Source organism: Carcharhinus amblyrhynchos, chromosome 8 (genome assembly GCF_965287045.1).
Source record: "Carcharhinus amblyrhynchos chromosome 8, sCarAmb.v2.hapA, whole genome shotgun sequence".
NCBI classification, from domain to species: Eukaryota; Metazoa; Chordata; class Chondrichthyes; order Carcharhiniformes; family Carcharhinidae; genus Carcharhinus; species Carcharhinus amblyrhynchos.
The window spans coordinates 91,761,226-91,778,147 of record NC_137331.1 but is presented as its reverse complement, the minus strand read 5'-3'; the positions used below and the strand labels follow the sequence as shown (position 1 = coordinate 91,778,147).

The 16,922-nt window shown below is 41.2% G+C and overlaps 1 protein-coding gene across 1 annotated transcript in view; it reads right to left on the bottom strand.

Moving 5' to 3' along the window:
* Positions 1 to 8,940: 8,940 nt before the first annotated feature.
* Positions 8,941 to 16,922, bottom strand: part of LOC145346765 (KAT8 regulatory NSL complex subunit 1-like) — a 168,125-nt gene continuing 160,143 nt past the window's right edge. Inside the window, exons 13-14 of the mRNA XM_080194464.1 lie at positions 11,794 to 12,049; positions 8,941 to 9,767 (exon numbers count right to left, since the gene is read on the bottom strand). Coding sequence (XP_080050590.1) covers positions 9,492 to 9,767; positions 11,794 to 12,049 — 532 coding nt within the window. The 3' untranslated portion in view covers positions 8,941 to 9,491. The remainder of the gene's footprint in view (positions 9,768 to 11,793; positions 12,050 to 16,922) is intronic.

Below are 16,922 nucleotides of genomic sequence, written 5' to 3'. Positions count from 1 at the left end.
AATAGAATTTGCTCAGCCAGTTAAGTTCTGGACAATGGTGTACCGAAAGATATTGTTGGTGGGATGTTCAGTGATGGCAATCAAGGTGAGATGGTTAGACATGCTGATTATTTGGTATTTATGTGACATGAATATGACTTACCGCTCTTCAGCCCAAGTCTGCATGTTGTCCAGGTCTTGCTGCACGTGGGCAGTCTACTCCATTAACAAGAAGTTGCAAATGGAAATGAACACTTTGCAATCATTCGTAAACATCCCAACTTCTGACCTTAAGATGGATAGAAGATCATTGATGAAGCTGTTTGAAGACGACTGGGCCTAGGATATGACCGACAAGCTCCTGCAGTAATGTCCTGGGGCTATGAATGGCCTCCAATAATCACAACTAGTTATATGCTCTCAATTTTGAGTATTGTAAAGTAATGTGTGTCAAATACAATTAGAGCAGTAGATGGCAATGTCACACCACAAAAGCCATTTAACCTGTTGTGTCTGGGCTGATTCTCTCTCTCTGTAACAGCAACTTAACTAATCTTATACCTTTTCTCCATCCATAATAATGAAACGCTTTTAAAGCCATGATTGAATCTGCCCCCATCAGTCTCAGGTTCTCTTTTTAGATTCAATCATGGCTTTAAAAGCGTTTGTTGTTTTTCTTTATGTCACCTTTGGTTCTTTTGCCATTCATCTTAAATTGGTGTCTTCTGGGTTTTCAATCCTTCTGTACAGTTTCTCTTTACCGATTATATCTCGATCCCTTTATGTAGGGGATAATACAACTTTAAATGCTCTTTAGCTTCATCCCATACAATAATAACAGTTGGGAGGTAGATGTGTTGTGTTCAAGGTAGTTATAATTCTTACGTAAATGCTCTTGATGTTTCTTGAAGTACATCAACCTGATACTTGCTGAATACCAAGTAAAAATTCAATAACCAAACCAATGCAATGCCTCTACTGCACCAAATACAAGTACGGATTTCCATATTGTTATTGTTTCCTCATTATATTGTACACAATCCTTTAGAATTGAGGTTTATCGTTCTTATTCTCCTTTAAAGTCTCCATAGATCAAGTAGACATGGTCTGATGCTGTCATATCCCAGGGGTTCTTTAGTAATGTCAATGTCAGGACACCAAATCATTCAAAATCACCCGTGTAGTCTTGCTGGATTCTGTTTCCCAGATTTCCCCATACTTGCTGCTCAGAATCACTTAGACAGATTCCTTGAACCCAGAGCCACCCTAATACTAAGATTCCTTCACAATACTTGGATCCAATGATCCAGTCACAGAAATTTCCCCAGATTTCCAGAGAATATTGGAAATGTTCAGCAGATGTGGGAAGACCTTTGAAGAAATAGAAAAAGTAAATACTTCAGGATATAAGACTGTAAGAAATAGGAGGAGGCTGTTTGACCTTTAAGCCTGCTTTGCCATTCAATAGGATCATGGCTGATCCAATATTCCTCACATCCACTTTCCTGCCCTTTCCCCATAACTCTTGATCAAAAATCTACCTCAGCCTTAACATACATAATGGCTCTGCCCACACAACTTTCTGTGTCAAGAAGTTCCAAAGACTGTCAACCCTGAGAGAAGAAATACCTCATCTCAGTTTTAAATTGGCACCCTTTTATTCTGAGATTCTGGCCCTAGACTTCCCTCATGAGGGCCCTTGTGCAAGAATAACAAGGAGTTGGTTTGCAGATGCGGCAAGTAGTTAAAGTGGCAAATGGAATTTTGCCCTTCATTGCTAGAGATATGGAGTTTAAAAACAGTGAGGTTAAGTTACTGCTGTATAAGGTGCTGGTAAGACCATACCTGGAGTACTGTGTACAGTTTTGGTCTCCTTGCTTGAGAAACGATATACCGGCACTGGAGGAGTTGCAGAGGAAATTCACAAGGTTGATTCCAGAGTTGAGGGTTAGTTTCTGAGGAAAGACTGAGTAGACTGGGGCTATACTCATTGGAATTCAGAAGAATGAGGGGAGATCTTATAGAAACATAGAAGATTATGAAGGGAATAGATAAGATAGAAACGAGGAAGTTGTTTCCCCTGGCAGATGAAACTAGAACTAGGGGACATAGCCTCAGAATAAGGAGGAGCAGATTCAGGACTGAGTTAAGGAGGAACTTCTTCTAAGGGTTGTGAATCTGTGGAATTCCCTGCCCAGTGAAGCAGTTGAGGCTACTTCATTGAATGTTTTTAAGGCAAGGATAAATTTTTAAAAACTAAAGGAATTAAGGGTTATGGTGAACGGGCAGGTAAGTGGAGCTGAGTTCACAAAAAAGATCAATCATGATCTTTGAATGGTGGAGCAGGCTCGAGGGACCAAATGGCCCACTCCTGCTCCTAGTTGTTTTGTGCACAAGTATTCCCCAAGTCTCTTTGGTGTTGCAGCTTTATTCCATTTAAATAACATAATTTTTTTTAAGGAAACAAAAAGATGGGGCTATGAAAGGTGTAAAAGGAATAGCCAGGAGTGTAGTGCCACATTTTGAGGTGCAAGGGCTCGAAGAAAATGTAATGCAACATCATCTCTAAATCTCCTATTACATGACTTTTCTAAGTATTAATCATTTGTGTGCCCAAATGTTACTAAACCATGCCTTTTAGGTGAAATATACTAGCACTGGTAGGCATTTTATATAAAGGCATTTTGAAGGACTGGCACTTAGCACAGCTAGAATTTCATTATGCACGTTTAATTATTTAAAACCTATTAAAAACATGGATTACAGAAAGTTTAGTCACCTTTGACTGGGGGATGGTATATGGAAGATTCACTGCTGTTTTTGATTTATATTTATGACTCAGACCTGGATATACAAGACGTAATTTCAAAATTTGAAGATGATGCAAGACATGGACATATTGTGAACTGTAAGGAATGTGGTGAGACATCAAGAGCATGTAGATAGGCTGGTGGAATGGACAGACGTGTGGCAATGGAAATTTAATTGAAGTGATATATTTTCATAGAATCCCAACAGTACAGAACAAGGCCTTTTGATCCATCAAGCTTGCACCGACAACAATCTCACCCAGGCCCTATCACCGTAAAGCTATGTATTTAGCCTGCTAGTCCTCCTGACACTAAAGGTGCAAGTTAGCATGGCTGATCAGCCTAACCTGCACATCTTTGGAGTGAGGAGGGAAAACTGGAGCATCCAGAAGAATTCCATGAAGACATAGGAAGAATGTGCAAACTCCACATGGTCACCTGAGACTGGAATTGAACTCAGGTTCCTAGCACTGAGGCAATAGTGCAAACCACTGTGCTGCCCTTATTTTATTATTTTGGTCAAGAGGAGATGTGACATGAACTGAAGGGTACAATCCTAAAGGAAATGCAGGAGCAGAGAGATCTGTGTGTATATGACCATCAATTATAGAAAATGGTAGGGTAAATTGAGAAAACAGTAAATAAATTAGACTGAATCGGGACAGTTTATAAAATTGCAAAAAACTAGCTCAGCTTCAATGGGAGATTTTAGAAAAGATGCATAAAAGATTTGAGATTGATTTTGAGGAATCCAGGCTTCAGTTATGTGCATTAATACCAAAAGCTGTGGCTGTTCTCCTCAGTTGAGAGATTTGTTAGACATGTTCAAAATCATGCAGGGTCTAGACAGCATAAAAGGGGAAAAACTATTCTCATCAGCAGAAGATTGAAAACCCTAAACAGAATACCCAGAAGCAACATGAGAAAAACTTCTTTATGCAACAAGTGGTTTGGATCTGAAATGCACTGCTGAGCGTGAGAGATGGTTTCAGTTGTGGTCTTGAAAAGGTAACTTGATAATTATCTGAAAAGATTTTACAGGGCTGCAGAGTAAAGTTTGAGGAGTGGGGTTACAGGAGTTGCTGTTGCAGAGAACTGACACAAAGATGAAGTGGTGAATGGCCTCCTTCTGTGCTATAACAATTCTATGATTCTAGTATAGATGCTGTGATGATAGTGTGCTATTGATATATTTTATGTGTAAGGGGAATGTCTTAAGGTTCTCTTTCTACAGCTACTGGTATGTCTGGAGGGATTGCAGCTCAGAAGCTGGAACAGCAGGATAATTGCTCATTTTAGCTTAGTAGGGTTTACTTAAGTGAGGGGGGGTAAGGATTTTTTGTTTATAGATGAAGATTTGTCATGGGCTTTTGATTAGATTGATGGACAAGGTCATGTGTTAATGTGGTTAATGTGAGGAGCTAGGTTTGTAGCGGAGATACAGCTTTCTGTTTTGGCTGGGGCTTGTTTAAAGACAAATCTGCAAGCTGCTCTCACCACAAAATCTCTTTGAAAGCTTCATTTTAATTTACACATTACAGCAAGTATATTTGTGGTTGCTAACTGTATTTGAAGTGGTTTAAGTCTGTAAGAAGAATTTTACAGTAACTTCATTGCAGTGAATAATAATAAACTTTAACAGCGGTAAGTTTGAAATTACAGGTTTCTTTTCATACTAAAATGTTCAATGGGTAATTGCTAAGCTGCTTCATTTGCTAGAATTATAAATAAATTGTTACTAAATGTAGATTCTACTATAAAAGATTCCCAATTTGTCAGCGGGATTACTCCTGGAGTGAAGCATCCTCTCCTCACATTTATGCCAAAATAGAAAAATTGTTGGGGTCTAGTCTGGCTTCTTAATGTAACTTGGGATTCTGGTCCAGGGCTCTAACAATGCTTTGAAGGAACTTCCTAACCACATCAGGAAAAATGCAGCTGCAAGTTCCCCTGATCTGAGACACAATGGCAAAGGTAAATTTAAGTTTACTAAAGGGGTTGATGACGAATAGGCAATGGTTCATATTTAAAGAACATGTACATGAATTACAAGTCATTCATTCCTATAGGTAAACACAAAATACTGCGGATCCTGGAATCAAACAAAAATAGAAAAATGCAGGAAAATCTCAGCAGGTTTGAGCTAATGTTTTGAGTCTCGATGACTCTTCTAAAGAGCTCTGATGAAGGGTCATCCAGACTTGAAACGTTGGCTCTACACTATGTCTAGAGATGCTGTCAGACCTGCTGAGATTTTTCAGCATTTTTCTGTTATTGAATCATTCATTCCTGTCTGGCTCAAATAAAAGAGGAAAGGAGGCTCAACCATGGTTTACAAAAGAAATTAGGGACAATATTAAAATCAAAGAGGAGACATACAAAATTGCCAGAAAAAACAACCAGCCAGCAACCAGTTTGGGATTTTGGAATTCTGCAAAAGACAACAAAAAAATTGATCGGGAGGGGTGGGGGGGGAATTAGAGTATGGGTGTAAAATTGCAGGAAAATTAGAAACTGACTAAAAAAGCTACAAATGTGAAAACAAAAAGATTTGTAAAGACAATGCAAGTCCCTTAGTTAGAAGCTGGGGAAGTTTGTATGGGGAAAGGAAATGGAAAAAGAATTCAACACATACTTTGGTTCTATCTGCACAAAAGTGTACACAAGTAACCTCCCAGAAATGTTAGGGAACTAAGGGCCTAATGGGAGTGCAAAATTGAAGGAAATCAGTATTTTTAAAGAAATGTGCTGGGAGAATTAATGGGGTTAGAGGCTGACAAATTACATGGCCTGATAATCTACATTCCAGAGTATTAAAGGAAGTGGCCATGGAAATATTCAATGCACTGGTGGTCAACTATCAAAATTCTATAGACTCTGGCAATCAGTAGTGGGGAAGATACTAGGATCTATTATAAAAGGACATGAAAACAGAACATTTGGAAAACATTAATGGAATTGGACAAAGCCAGCATGGGTCTATGAAAAGCAAGTCACACTCCAGTGGATTTGTTGAGTATGTAACTAGTACAATAGGTAAGCAAGAAGAGTCTGTGAACCTCCACTGCACTCTCTCTATGGCATGTATATCCTTTTAGGGACAGATATCAAAACTGCACATAATACTGCAGGTTTTGTCTCACCAAGTCCCTGTACAAATGCCGTAAGAAGTCTCTACTTCTGAACTCCAATTCTCTTGCAATGAAGGCGAACATACCATTTGCCTTCCTACCTGCCTCTCCTCTTTCATTGAATGGTGTACAAGGACACCTAGACACTTTGTACATCGACACATCCCAATATATCACCATTCAAATGATACTTCCTTTGTTTTTCACACCAAAATGTATAACTTCATATTTAGCCATGTTGTACTACATCGGCCATGTGTTTGCCCACTCAATGTGGCGACTAGGGGACTTTCACAGTAACGTCATGACAATATGACTAATAAATAAACTTTAAAAAATCTTTACTTTTCCTCCCACAGTCTGAAGGATATGCTGGTTCGGTGCATCAGCTATGCTAAATTCTCCCTCTGTGTACCCAAACAGGTGCCCAATTGTGGCAACTAGGGGGATTTTCATAGTAACTTCATTGTAGTGCTAATATAAGCCTATTTGTGACACTAATAAATAAACTTTAAATAAAGATGTGTGGGTTAGGTAGACTGGCTTTGCTAAAGCACCCCTTAGTGTAAGGGGAATGAGCAGGATAAATACATGGAGTTACAGGAAATGGGCCTGGGTGGGATTGTTGTCGGTGCAGGCTCGGTGGGCCAAGTGACTTCCTTCTGCACTTGAGGGATTCTATGATTCAAGAGTCTCAAAGAATATCTGAGCCACAACAGATCAGCCATGATCTTATTGAATGGCAGGGCAGGCTCGAAGGGCTAGATGGCCTACTCCTGCTCCTATTTCTTATGTTCTTATGTTCTTATTTGCATTTTACAGGAAATGAGTGAGCTAACAAATTTTGAATAGAAATAGAGTTTAACCAGGAACATAAAAGGTTTTAATGTTTAGAAAAGTGAGTTTTTTCCTTTTTTAAGAAACATTTTAATTCCTCAAATTTTAGCAATGACTGAAGCCAATTAAGTACTTTCGAAAAGTAAAAACCTACAATTGTGAAAGGTGTTCTATAAGTAACATGAAAAGAAATGGGATGTTTAGAGGAGAATGATGATATTTCCTTGTGGTCAGTAGCAGGCCAGGGTTAAATAATGGGTAACATAAAAATGAAATATTTTGTGTTCAATTAATTTTTGTGATTAGGATATGGCTGTATAACACTTTGCAAAAGGAAATGGTGAAGACACCAATCAGTACTTGGAAAGAACAATTTACAATTGCAGACTTTGCTCTTTCTACACTAGCTTAGACTCTCATACCAGCTCCGGTAGAACACAGCAATTTCTAGCGTACGAGAAACATGCTGTACCTTCCCCTTTAACTCCTGTTTTCTCATATCCTCTCCTGAATGTAATTGTTACATAATAACCCTGCACAGCTAAAGACATGATAAGACTTGGGTGTGGTGCAGTCCTTGCTTCTGCCTCCAGCCCATATGATATAGCAACTCCTTATACAGCACACAAATGTTAAAGCCCACATATTAAAACTGCCATTGAATAGTGTATAAAGAATTGCTGGGTATGCAAGAAAATATCCACTTTGGGATCAAAGAAAGTATGATGGCTCATTTTTGTCTTGAATCCATCAAAGCATCATGAAGGAACACTAGGGGTCCCTGCTTACATTAATTCTCTGTTTGCATAATAAATTCTGCAAAGCAGCTGAACACCATTTCCCTTCTCTTGTAGCTTTCTGCAGATCTGATACTCAGGCGACAGGATGAATGAATTCAGCTATCACAGAGCAAACTAAAGCACCAGGGCTCAAATGCAGCTCCTGTTCAGAAATTTGTTCAATATTTTTTGCTTTTTTTTTTGAGTTGCTGGATTTGTTTTGAATCTATTCCATTTACAACAGTGGCAAGTAGGGCCACACACCAGAGTGAGGTGAATGCTGAGTGTGAAGATGGAGCTTTGTCTTCACAAGGACTGTGCAGTGGTCACTCTTACCAATTGTCGTGGACAGATGCATCTGTGAAAGGTAGATAGGCGAGGACCAAGACTAAGAGAATTGTCCCACTTGTTGGTTACTACAAGCCTAGCTTGGCAAATTTATCCTTCAGGACTTGGCTAGCACAATCAAAAGTGGTATTACCAAGCGACGTTTGGTGATGGACACTGATGACTCCAACTCAAGTACATTCTGTTCCCTTGCCACCTTCAGCATTTCCTCCAAGTGGTTTTCAGTATGGAGGAGCACTAATTCATCAGCAGAGAAAGGGCAGTACACAGTAATCAGGAAGTTTCTGTGTGCATGTTTTACTCATAGCATAAGACTTCATGGGGGTCTGCAGGAATGCTGATCTTACCCCTTTAATCCAATAGATTTCAATTTTACAAGTCTACCACATGTAACTTCATCAATGCTCCTTGAAAGTCCATATACACAACAACTACAATGCCCTCATCAACCTTCCCATTAATTCAAAGAACTAAATCAAATGACCGAAACATGATTCGTCCTACCAAACCCATGCTAGATGTCATTTAATAATCCAAATCTTTAAAAGTGACAACTAATTTTGATTTTTTTCCTCTAAAAGTTTCCCCAATACCATTGTATGGCTAACTGGCCTGAGGCTCCTGGGTTTATCACACTCTGCTTGTCTTCTGGCACCACCTCATATCCAAAAAAGGATTGTGTCCAGAGCCTCCACCATTAACACAATTACTTTCTTCAGCAACCTGAAATGTATTCCATTCAGACCAGGTTACGTTTCTACTTTGTGCACTGCCAACCTTATCCTTTCCAATTTCTCGATCTCCTCATTTACTGTGATTTGACAGCATCTTCTTTAATGAAGTGTGATGCAAACGTTCATTATCTCAGGCATGACCTCTGCCTTTTTGGCCCATTCTTTCTTTGAATACCTATTTACATACTTATAAAAGTCTTCTGTTACTTGCTAATCTGCAAAATTCAATAAAAGAATTTAGTGATCAGCCCTGCATAACAGCACATTACATAAAGAGAGTTCAGAGCACAAACAAAAATGGTAAACAAGAACTGTAGTAATTTAATATAGGGAAAGTACAGTCAGTCGACCACTCCTCGGGCATGCTATATAACAACAAAAGTATTCTAGAATTCAGCAGTGTTAATGAAGACAAGCCCAAAGGATTTACTGCAACAGGAGAAACTACAATTCTTTCCAAAGAGGATTCCTGCTCCCTGCCCCTACCCATCAATTTTTTTGTTTTCAATTTTTTTCTCTCTAAAGCTTCTCCTCCTGTTTTGATGGCACAGACTGACATCACTTTTACATCGAGGACCTTATATTCTTTACATTTGTGACTGATCCCCTGGCCACTACCTCCCCTGTCCCCAAATGGTACAATTTACAGTACATTGACTTGAAAAGAAATGAAAATAAAAAGCCCACTTAATAGAAGTTATATATGCATTCTCTCAAAAATAGATGTTTGAATATCAAACACTAAAAGAAAATAACAGTTTTTCTCTCTGTTTTTTATATATATATATATATATTTATATATAGATACAGCATGTATATACAAGGTGTTTCTGCTCTGTGGATGTGGTTGTTAAATTACTGTGTACGTCGAGTTCACCTATCCATATTTCGTTCGTTCTCTATTGCCAGAGTTAATCTCAAGTCTGAACTGTTGTCATCTTGTAAACATGCAAGGCCTCTCGGACTCTGCGTTAACGAAGGGACACACTCAGCAGATTCAGTCCTAATGCCTGGCTTGTTAGCCAACTGCCAGTGAAGATCCCTTGGCCGCTCATAGCGGCTTTCTCTAAGAGAGTTAGTATTTCCTTTCAGTTGTTCCATGTCTTCAGCTGATAGGGGAAAGATTCTTGGCTCCCATGGTTGCACCATCTACGAGAATAAAACAAAACAAAATAAATTAGAATCATTAAACAAAATTGTCTTCCCGCTACCCAAGATTTCTTCCCAATAGAGTTATAATGGCATACTGTAGGATCACATACTGGTTAAGGCAGTGGTTCTTAAAATGCAGTTAAAGTGAAAGTTAGGGTTGCCAACTGTGATTAAATGTATTCCAGGAGGTTTCATCACATGATTTGCCTCCACACTCCAGTCATTAGTTAGCCAACACATCCATCCTTGTGACGTACTATTTCCTACTACAAAAGGAAAGCATAAAGACTCATTATGTAACTGAATAATGCTTGACTGTCAGCCATGAAGCACCCCACTCCGCCCACCCCCACCCATTTTCAGTATTTTTATATCTGATAAAGAGAAATGTTCAAAGAAAATGGGATATTAACAATTTTTTTTGTTAATGACTTTTCACCAGGGCTGCACACAGCAGTGTCCCGGAGCTTGATCCTCAATTACTAGAGATTCCAGGCCATGCCTCAAGGGTTGGTAAATCAAGTGAGGGTCCTCCAGGCAATTTGCAGGTGGTGCAAGATGCAAATCACTGACACGTAATGCCACAGTTGAGATCTTATGAGAACACAGGCTGGATCCCTAATGCCCACCACGTGAGTGACATCACACAAGCATACCAGCTTCAGAGGGTGCCACGCAAGCCTTCGTAAGCATAATCAACAACAATGTTGTTTTATTAAAAAGATTTACATTAAGGCTGATAACATACAACTGCAAGCTTAAAATTTTAATATCTGTGGGGTTGAAATCAAAGGAGAGAAACCAAGTGAAAGCAGCCTGAGCTAAGACTGATGTTCTTCGATTTGGAACCAAACAGCAACTATTAATTTCTCGTTAAAAAGAACTGCCATTCTTCCATGATTCTGATGAATGCCCTTTGCAGTAGCAAGCAAGAGAGGGTGGGATAGAACCAATAGGTTGTGTGCAGAACCTTTGGACCTGATAAATGGTCTGCAGACAAAGAACCTCTGGATTGCATGCTATTTGACCAGCAGGCACAGCTCATATTTCACAAGGTGGGTTTGGAAATTAATAATAATAAATCTGGAAATTTGTGGTCTGGCACCAGAACAACAAAATTTACAAGTGAACATCAAACTCTAACTTGTTCATTAATGCACTTCACAGAAGCGAACTGCATGCAGCCCAAATCCACGTAATGCAGTCTTCCTTTTCACACTGAAGTCACTCAGTTTCTCACCTTTTAAAAGTACCTTGTTCAAGAATGCTTCATTGACTGTAAACTACTTTGGGACATCCTGAGGTGATAGCCACATTCATGTTTTATAGTAGAAAACTCCTCTCTTTCTACATACAGTTCAAGTAATTGTACTTGATCTTTGTGCAATTAATTAACATTTACCATCATTCAGTAATAAAGAAAATTAGGTACTCTCAATGATTAAAAACATTTCATACTTTTTGCTGTACCATTTTACGGGCAGAATCACAGAAACCTTCGTGCAGAGTGAGGCCATTCGGCCCATCTAGCCTGCACCAACAACAGTCCCATCCAGGCCCTGTCTCCGTAATCCCATATATTAACCCTGCTAATCCCCCTGACATTAAGGGGCCAATCAATCTAACCCACAGATCTTTGGCATGTGGGTGAAACTGGAGCACCCAGAAAAAACCCACGCAGAGACATGAAGAACATACAAACTCCACACAGTCACCTGAGGCTGGAAATGAATTCAGGTCACTGATGCTGAGAGGCAGCAGTGCGAACCATGCCACTGAGCTGCACAATAAATGTAAAAGCGCACATGCACACACCATACAGATACGAATATTGAGATCACAGGCTGAATAACTATACACATTATTCATTTTTTAATTACTAATCAGAACTGTGATTAATCACATCTGGTTTCCCAATTTATCACATATGGCTAATTGCCATCATTACTGTAGACATTGAGATTTTTAATAGAAGAATGCACAGACTCAAGATTCTGAATCTATTATGGATATTCAAACATACCTGCACTTCTTCATCTGTGACTTCAGGTGTAGATGACCGTGTATCCTCACTGAAGGACAGGACCCTTATGCGGTCTTTTGAAGACAAGGAACTGAGCGATGAGTAGGTTTCAGGGCTAACAGGGCCAGTGAATGAAGGAGTGTGGGGGTAGTCATTAAGTAGGTGGAATCCACTATCGGGTGACACAGGCTGAGGAGTTGTTGCGTTTGCTTGCTGTGGTTGAGGGGTAGATCTACCATCAGCTTTGTTAGAAGATCTGAAACCAGAAAGGAACCATATAAGGACATTAATCCAAAATATTGTTTAACTAGTTGGTTCTCAATTCTGCATTAAGGGACCAACCCAATTTTCTTTCCCCATGCCAGCAACATGGTCATTAACTTTTTGTCATTATCTCAATCCCGCAATCAGTTCACATGCAAATCTGAATAGTAAGGATTTTCAGACTATTAAATCACAAAGTATGCACTGAGCAAAGCCTCTCCTCCATACACAATCACTTCCAGCACAAGTCACTGACAAGTGATCAGGATGGGAATTAATGCTGCAATCTACTTAGAACGGAGACCAACCACAGAGCTTTTATCTCTGCCTTGGCTAAAAGCATGATGTGGAGATGCCGGCGTTGGACAGGGGTAAACACAGTAAGAAGTCTGACAATACCAGGTTTAAGTTAAACCTGGTGTTGTCAGACTTCTTGGCTAAAAGCAAGCAGACCAGGGATCCAATTGAGGATCTGTATGTTTTAGTATTACAGTGCATCATTTATTTACTCTGGAAGTTAATAGCAGCAACAACATTTTAGGAGAACATCCCCCCCCACCCCATTTCTCTCCTGGAGAATCAAGAAGGTGGTCCAATGGAGTTTTATCTCGGTGATGACAGAGCTCAATAAATAGACCGAGAATAAAATACTTTGAAAACATTAAGACTTGCTTTCAATAACAAAATAAAGCAAAGATAAACAAGACTTGTCTGTGGCCTAATATAAACAGCACTAACTACAGTATATTACAAGTTGAAACTCCTTCTCATGGTTTACTGAGCAAAGAATCAGGCCATGTACTGAAATCAAATGATTAGAAAATCTCTGGGATAACGCCATCTCACCTGATCTGGTCTACATGTGACTCGTCCCAAACTACGACTCGGTTGCCTCTTTAACCTTCCAATGAGCCATCTAGTCATTCAAAACATAAGTGTTGTAGTCCGAGCTTCTCAGGACAACTAGCAACAGGTACAGCCTCATAAGCTTATGAAGCATTATGAACAAATAAAGAAAATGTAATACATGAGCAGGGGAGCTGCTATCATTTGTGCTGGTGCTCTTCAGGAGTGGAAAAGTACCTGGATTTCCTCTTCCAGATGGCCGCTCAGCTAGAAAGTACCCACATGCAGATGTGAGGCAAGTGCAAAATTAGGTCCAACGACATCAACGTTGATACTGACACATAAAAAAATTGCTCAACCAGAACAAACTCCAAAATCAGCAAGGGGTTTTGGAGAGAAAATGGATAAAATAGTAGCTCTTAAGATAGCTTACTGACCATAACAGGACACAGCGGCTTGGGAACATGGACAGAAATGAGATAGTTTAAATTTTCAGATGACTCAAATTGCAAAAGCTACAGGTAAACTTGATATTGACGGACCTGGATGGGGTAGGAAGATAGAAGGATAAATCGCAATTATAAAGATAAAAAAAAATTGAATGAAAGGAGAGAAAGGAAACAAACCTTAAGGGTACGAACAAGATAGAGCACGTAAATGGAGTTGAGATTTTGATTAGTCGTTACCTAGTTTAATGCTAGCATTGGCATGAAAGGGTGAAAGCTTTCACCTGTTCTGATATAACAAGGGAACAAATTCCCAAGCCTTGAAGAGAGATGGCACACAGGCAGTTTACACAGTGGGAGGTCAATGTGTGGAACAACAGTGCAAAGCAGCAGATAGTATGGGGAATTGTAAAAGAGAACCAGTTAGACATTTGAGGTACTGTGTAATTGAGCAGTATTTTTGAGGTGACTGAACATTTTATGAAATAATAAGTAGGTCATTCAGCCCCTTGAGCCTGGTCCACCATTCAATACAATCATGGCTGATCAAGCTGTGGCCTGACCTCCACTTTTCTGTCTGCTCCACATAACGCTCAACTCCCTTGTCAATCAAGTCAGCCTCAATGCCTCCGGCCTTCCACTGCTCGTGATGCAAGAGAATTCTAAACATTAACGATCCCGAGAAAGTAAATTCATCTGTCTTAAATAGGAGACCTTTTATTTCTAAACTCCGTCCCCAAATTATACTCACTCACAAGAGGAAACATTTTCCCAGATTAGTCCCCTCAGAATTTTATGTTTTGATAAGATCATTTCTCATTCTTCTAAATCCCGAAGAGTATAGGCCTGTTGCACTTCTCCTCATAAGGCAACTCCTTCAGCTCTGGTATCAGCCCAACGAAACTTCTCTGAGCTGTTTCCTAGAGAATTATATCCCTCCTTAAGTAAGGAGGCCAAGACTGAACTATACTCTAGGTGAGGATACGTGTTGTTTGTCCATCGTCATCGATGAGGACCTCAACACCATTAATCATTTTGAGGCTGGATGTGGTGTGTCTGAAGATGACTGATCAGGCCAATTCGGGCACGGAATAGCCTGGCACATATTGGACAGACTTGTGTAGACACTGTAGTTGTTGCGCTGGTGACTCTGGACTCGCGCAGCTCGCGCTTAAGTTGTGCTTCAGCAATACACCTTGCATCGTAAGCTTGACAACCTTTGTGGATGAGGCAGTGCCAGATAGGGAGGTTTTGTGCTAGCATTTACCAGGTGGTCGTGTCTATGTCAAACAACTCCAGGGAGGCCTTGAGTGTGTCTCTGAAACCACCATGCGAGGTCTTCCAGCAGAGTTCCCAAAAGAGGGAAGAGTACACAGGTAGAGTATCCCACCCTCCCACCTCCTCTAACCTAAAAAAGAGAGAGGGGCTTGAAGTGAGAGCAGGTAAGTTTGTTTTTGTTTTTTTGTGTGTGAGCTATAAGGGCTTTGGCTCACAGGGCCTAAACAAAAAGGGTGAGGCAAGGTAAGTTATAAGTTTCTATTACTTTTTTCTCTGTATTTCTAAAAAGGGCAAGTATGAGTATGAGGCCAGTACGTTGCCAATGCAATATGTGGGAGGTCCTGGAGGCTCCTGGTCTCTCAGACGTCCATATCTGTGCTCAGTATGTGGAGCTGGAGTCCCTAAGGGACCAGGTTAAGGAACTGGAACTGCAGCTCGAGGACCTTCATCTCATTAGAGAGAATGAGGAAGTAATTGACAGGAGCTACAGGCAAGTGGTCACACTGGGGCAACGGGAAGAAGGCAAGCAGCTAACTGTTCGGAAGAGGAAAGCTCATGTGATAGAGAGCACGCCGGTGGATGTCCCCCTTCAAAATAAGTACTCCTGTTTGAGTACTGCTGGGGGAAGAAGCGGTGGCCAGGTCTCTGGAGCTCAGCCTGACCCAGACCCAGTACTTCAAAAAAGGAAAAGAGTAGTAAGGCAGTGTTAATAGGGGACTCCATCGTGAGGGGATCAGACAGGCGTTTTTGCGGACGCACCTCCCTGGAGCTGGGATCCGGGATGTCTCTGGATGCGTCCCAGACATCCTGAAAGGGGAGGGTGAGGAGCCGGAGGTTGTGGTTCATATAGGTACCGCTGACATAGGCAGGAAGAGGGAAGCGGTCATGAAAAGGGATTATAGGGAATTAGGTAGACAGCTGAGAAAGAGGAACACGAAGGTGGTAATCTCAGGATTGCTGCCTGCACCGCGGGCGAGAGCAGGAATGGAATGAGGTGGAGGGTGAACGCGTGGCTGAGGGACTGGAGCAGGGAACAGGGACTCCGGTTCCTGGATCATTGGGACCTCTTTAGGGGCAGTGTGGCCTGTTCAGTAAGGACGGGTGGCACTTGAATCCCAGGGGGACCAACATCTTGGTGGGAAGGTTGGCTAGGTCTACTGGAGGGGCTTTAAACTAGAAAGGTTGGGGGGAGAGAAAAGAGATGAGGAGACCAAGAGCGAGGACGTTAGCTCCCAGGTAGAGAAGGACTGTAGACAGTATGAGAGGGAGGTTAGACGGGTGATGGAGAAGGGAAGTGCCCAGACCGAGGGTCTGAGGTGTGTCTATTTTAACGCCAGCAGTGTAGTGAACAAAGTAGATGAGCTTAGGGCGTGGATTGCTGCTTGGGAATGTGATGTGGTGGCCATTACAGAGACTTGGATGTCTCAGGGACAGGACTGGGTACTTCAGGTGCCGGGATTCAGATGCTTCAGGAAGGGCAGGGAGGGAGGCAAAATAGGTGGCGGAGTGGCACTGTTGATCAGGGACAGTGTCATGGCTGCAGAGAAGGTGGATGCTGTGGAGGGACTGTCTACGGAGTCTTTGTGGGTGGAAGTTAGGAACAGCAAAGGGTCGATAACTTTGCTGGGTGTTTTCTATAGGCCACCCAATAGTTATAGGGAAGTTGAGGTGCAGATAGGGAAACAGATCCTAGAGAGATGTAGTAATAACAGAGTTGTCGTGATGGGAGACTTTAATTTCCCAAACATCGACTGGAATATCCCTAGGGTAAGGGGTTTGGATGGGGAGGACTTTGTTAGGTGTGTTCAGGAGGGTTTCCTGACACAGTACATGGATAAGCCTACGAGAGGAGAGGCTGTACTTGACCTGATGCTGGCAGATGAACCAGGACACCTGTCGGATCTCTCGGTGGGACAGCATCTCGGGGATGGAGATCATAATTCTGTCTCCTTCACGATAGCATTGGAAAGAGATAGGATCAGGCAGGCTAGGAAGGTGTTTGTCTGGAGTAAGGGGAAATATGAAGACATCAGGCAGATAATTGGACGAGTAAACTGGAAGGAGGTGTTCTTGAGGAAAAGTAATGAAGGAAGGTGGCGGATTTTCAAGTAATGTTTGACTGGAGCTCTGCACGACAACGTTCCAATGAGACAAGGAGGTTTTGGTAGGTTGCGGGAGCCGGGGTGCACAAAGGTTGTGGTGAACCTAGTCAGGAAGAAAAGAAAGGCGTATAAAAGGTTCAGAGAGCTAAGAGATGTTAAGGATCTAGAGGAGTATAAGGCTTGTAGAAAGGAG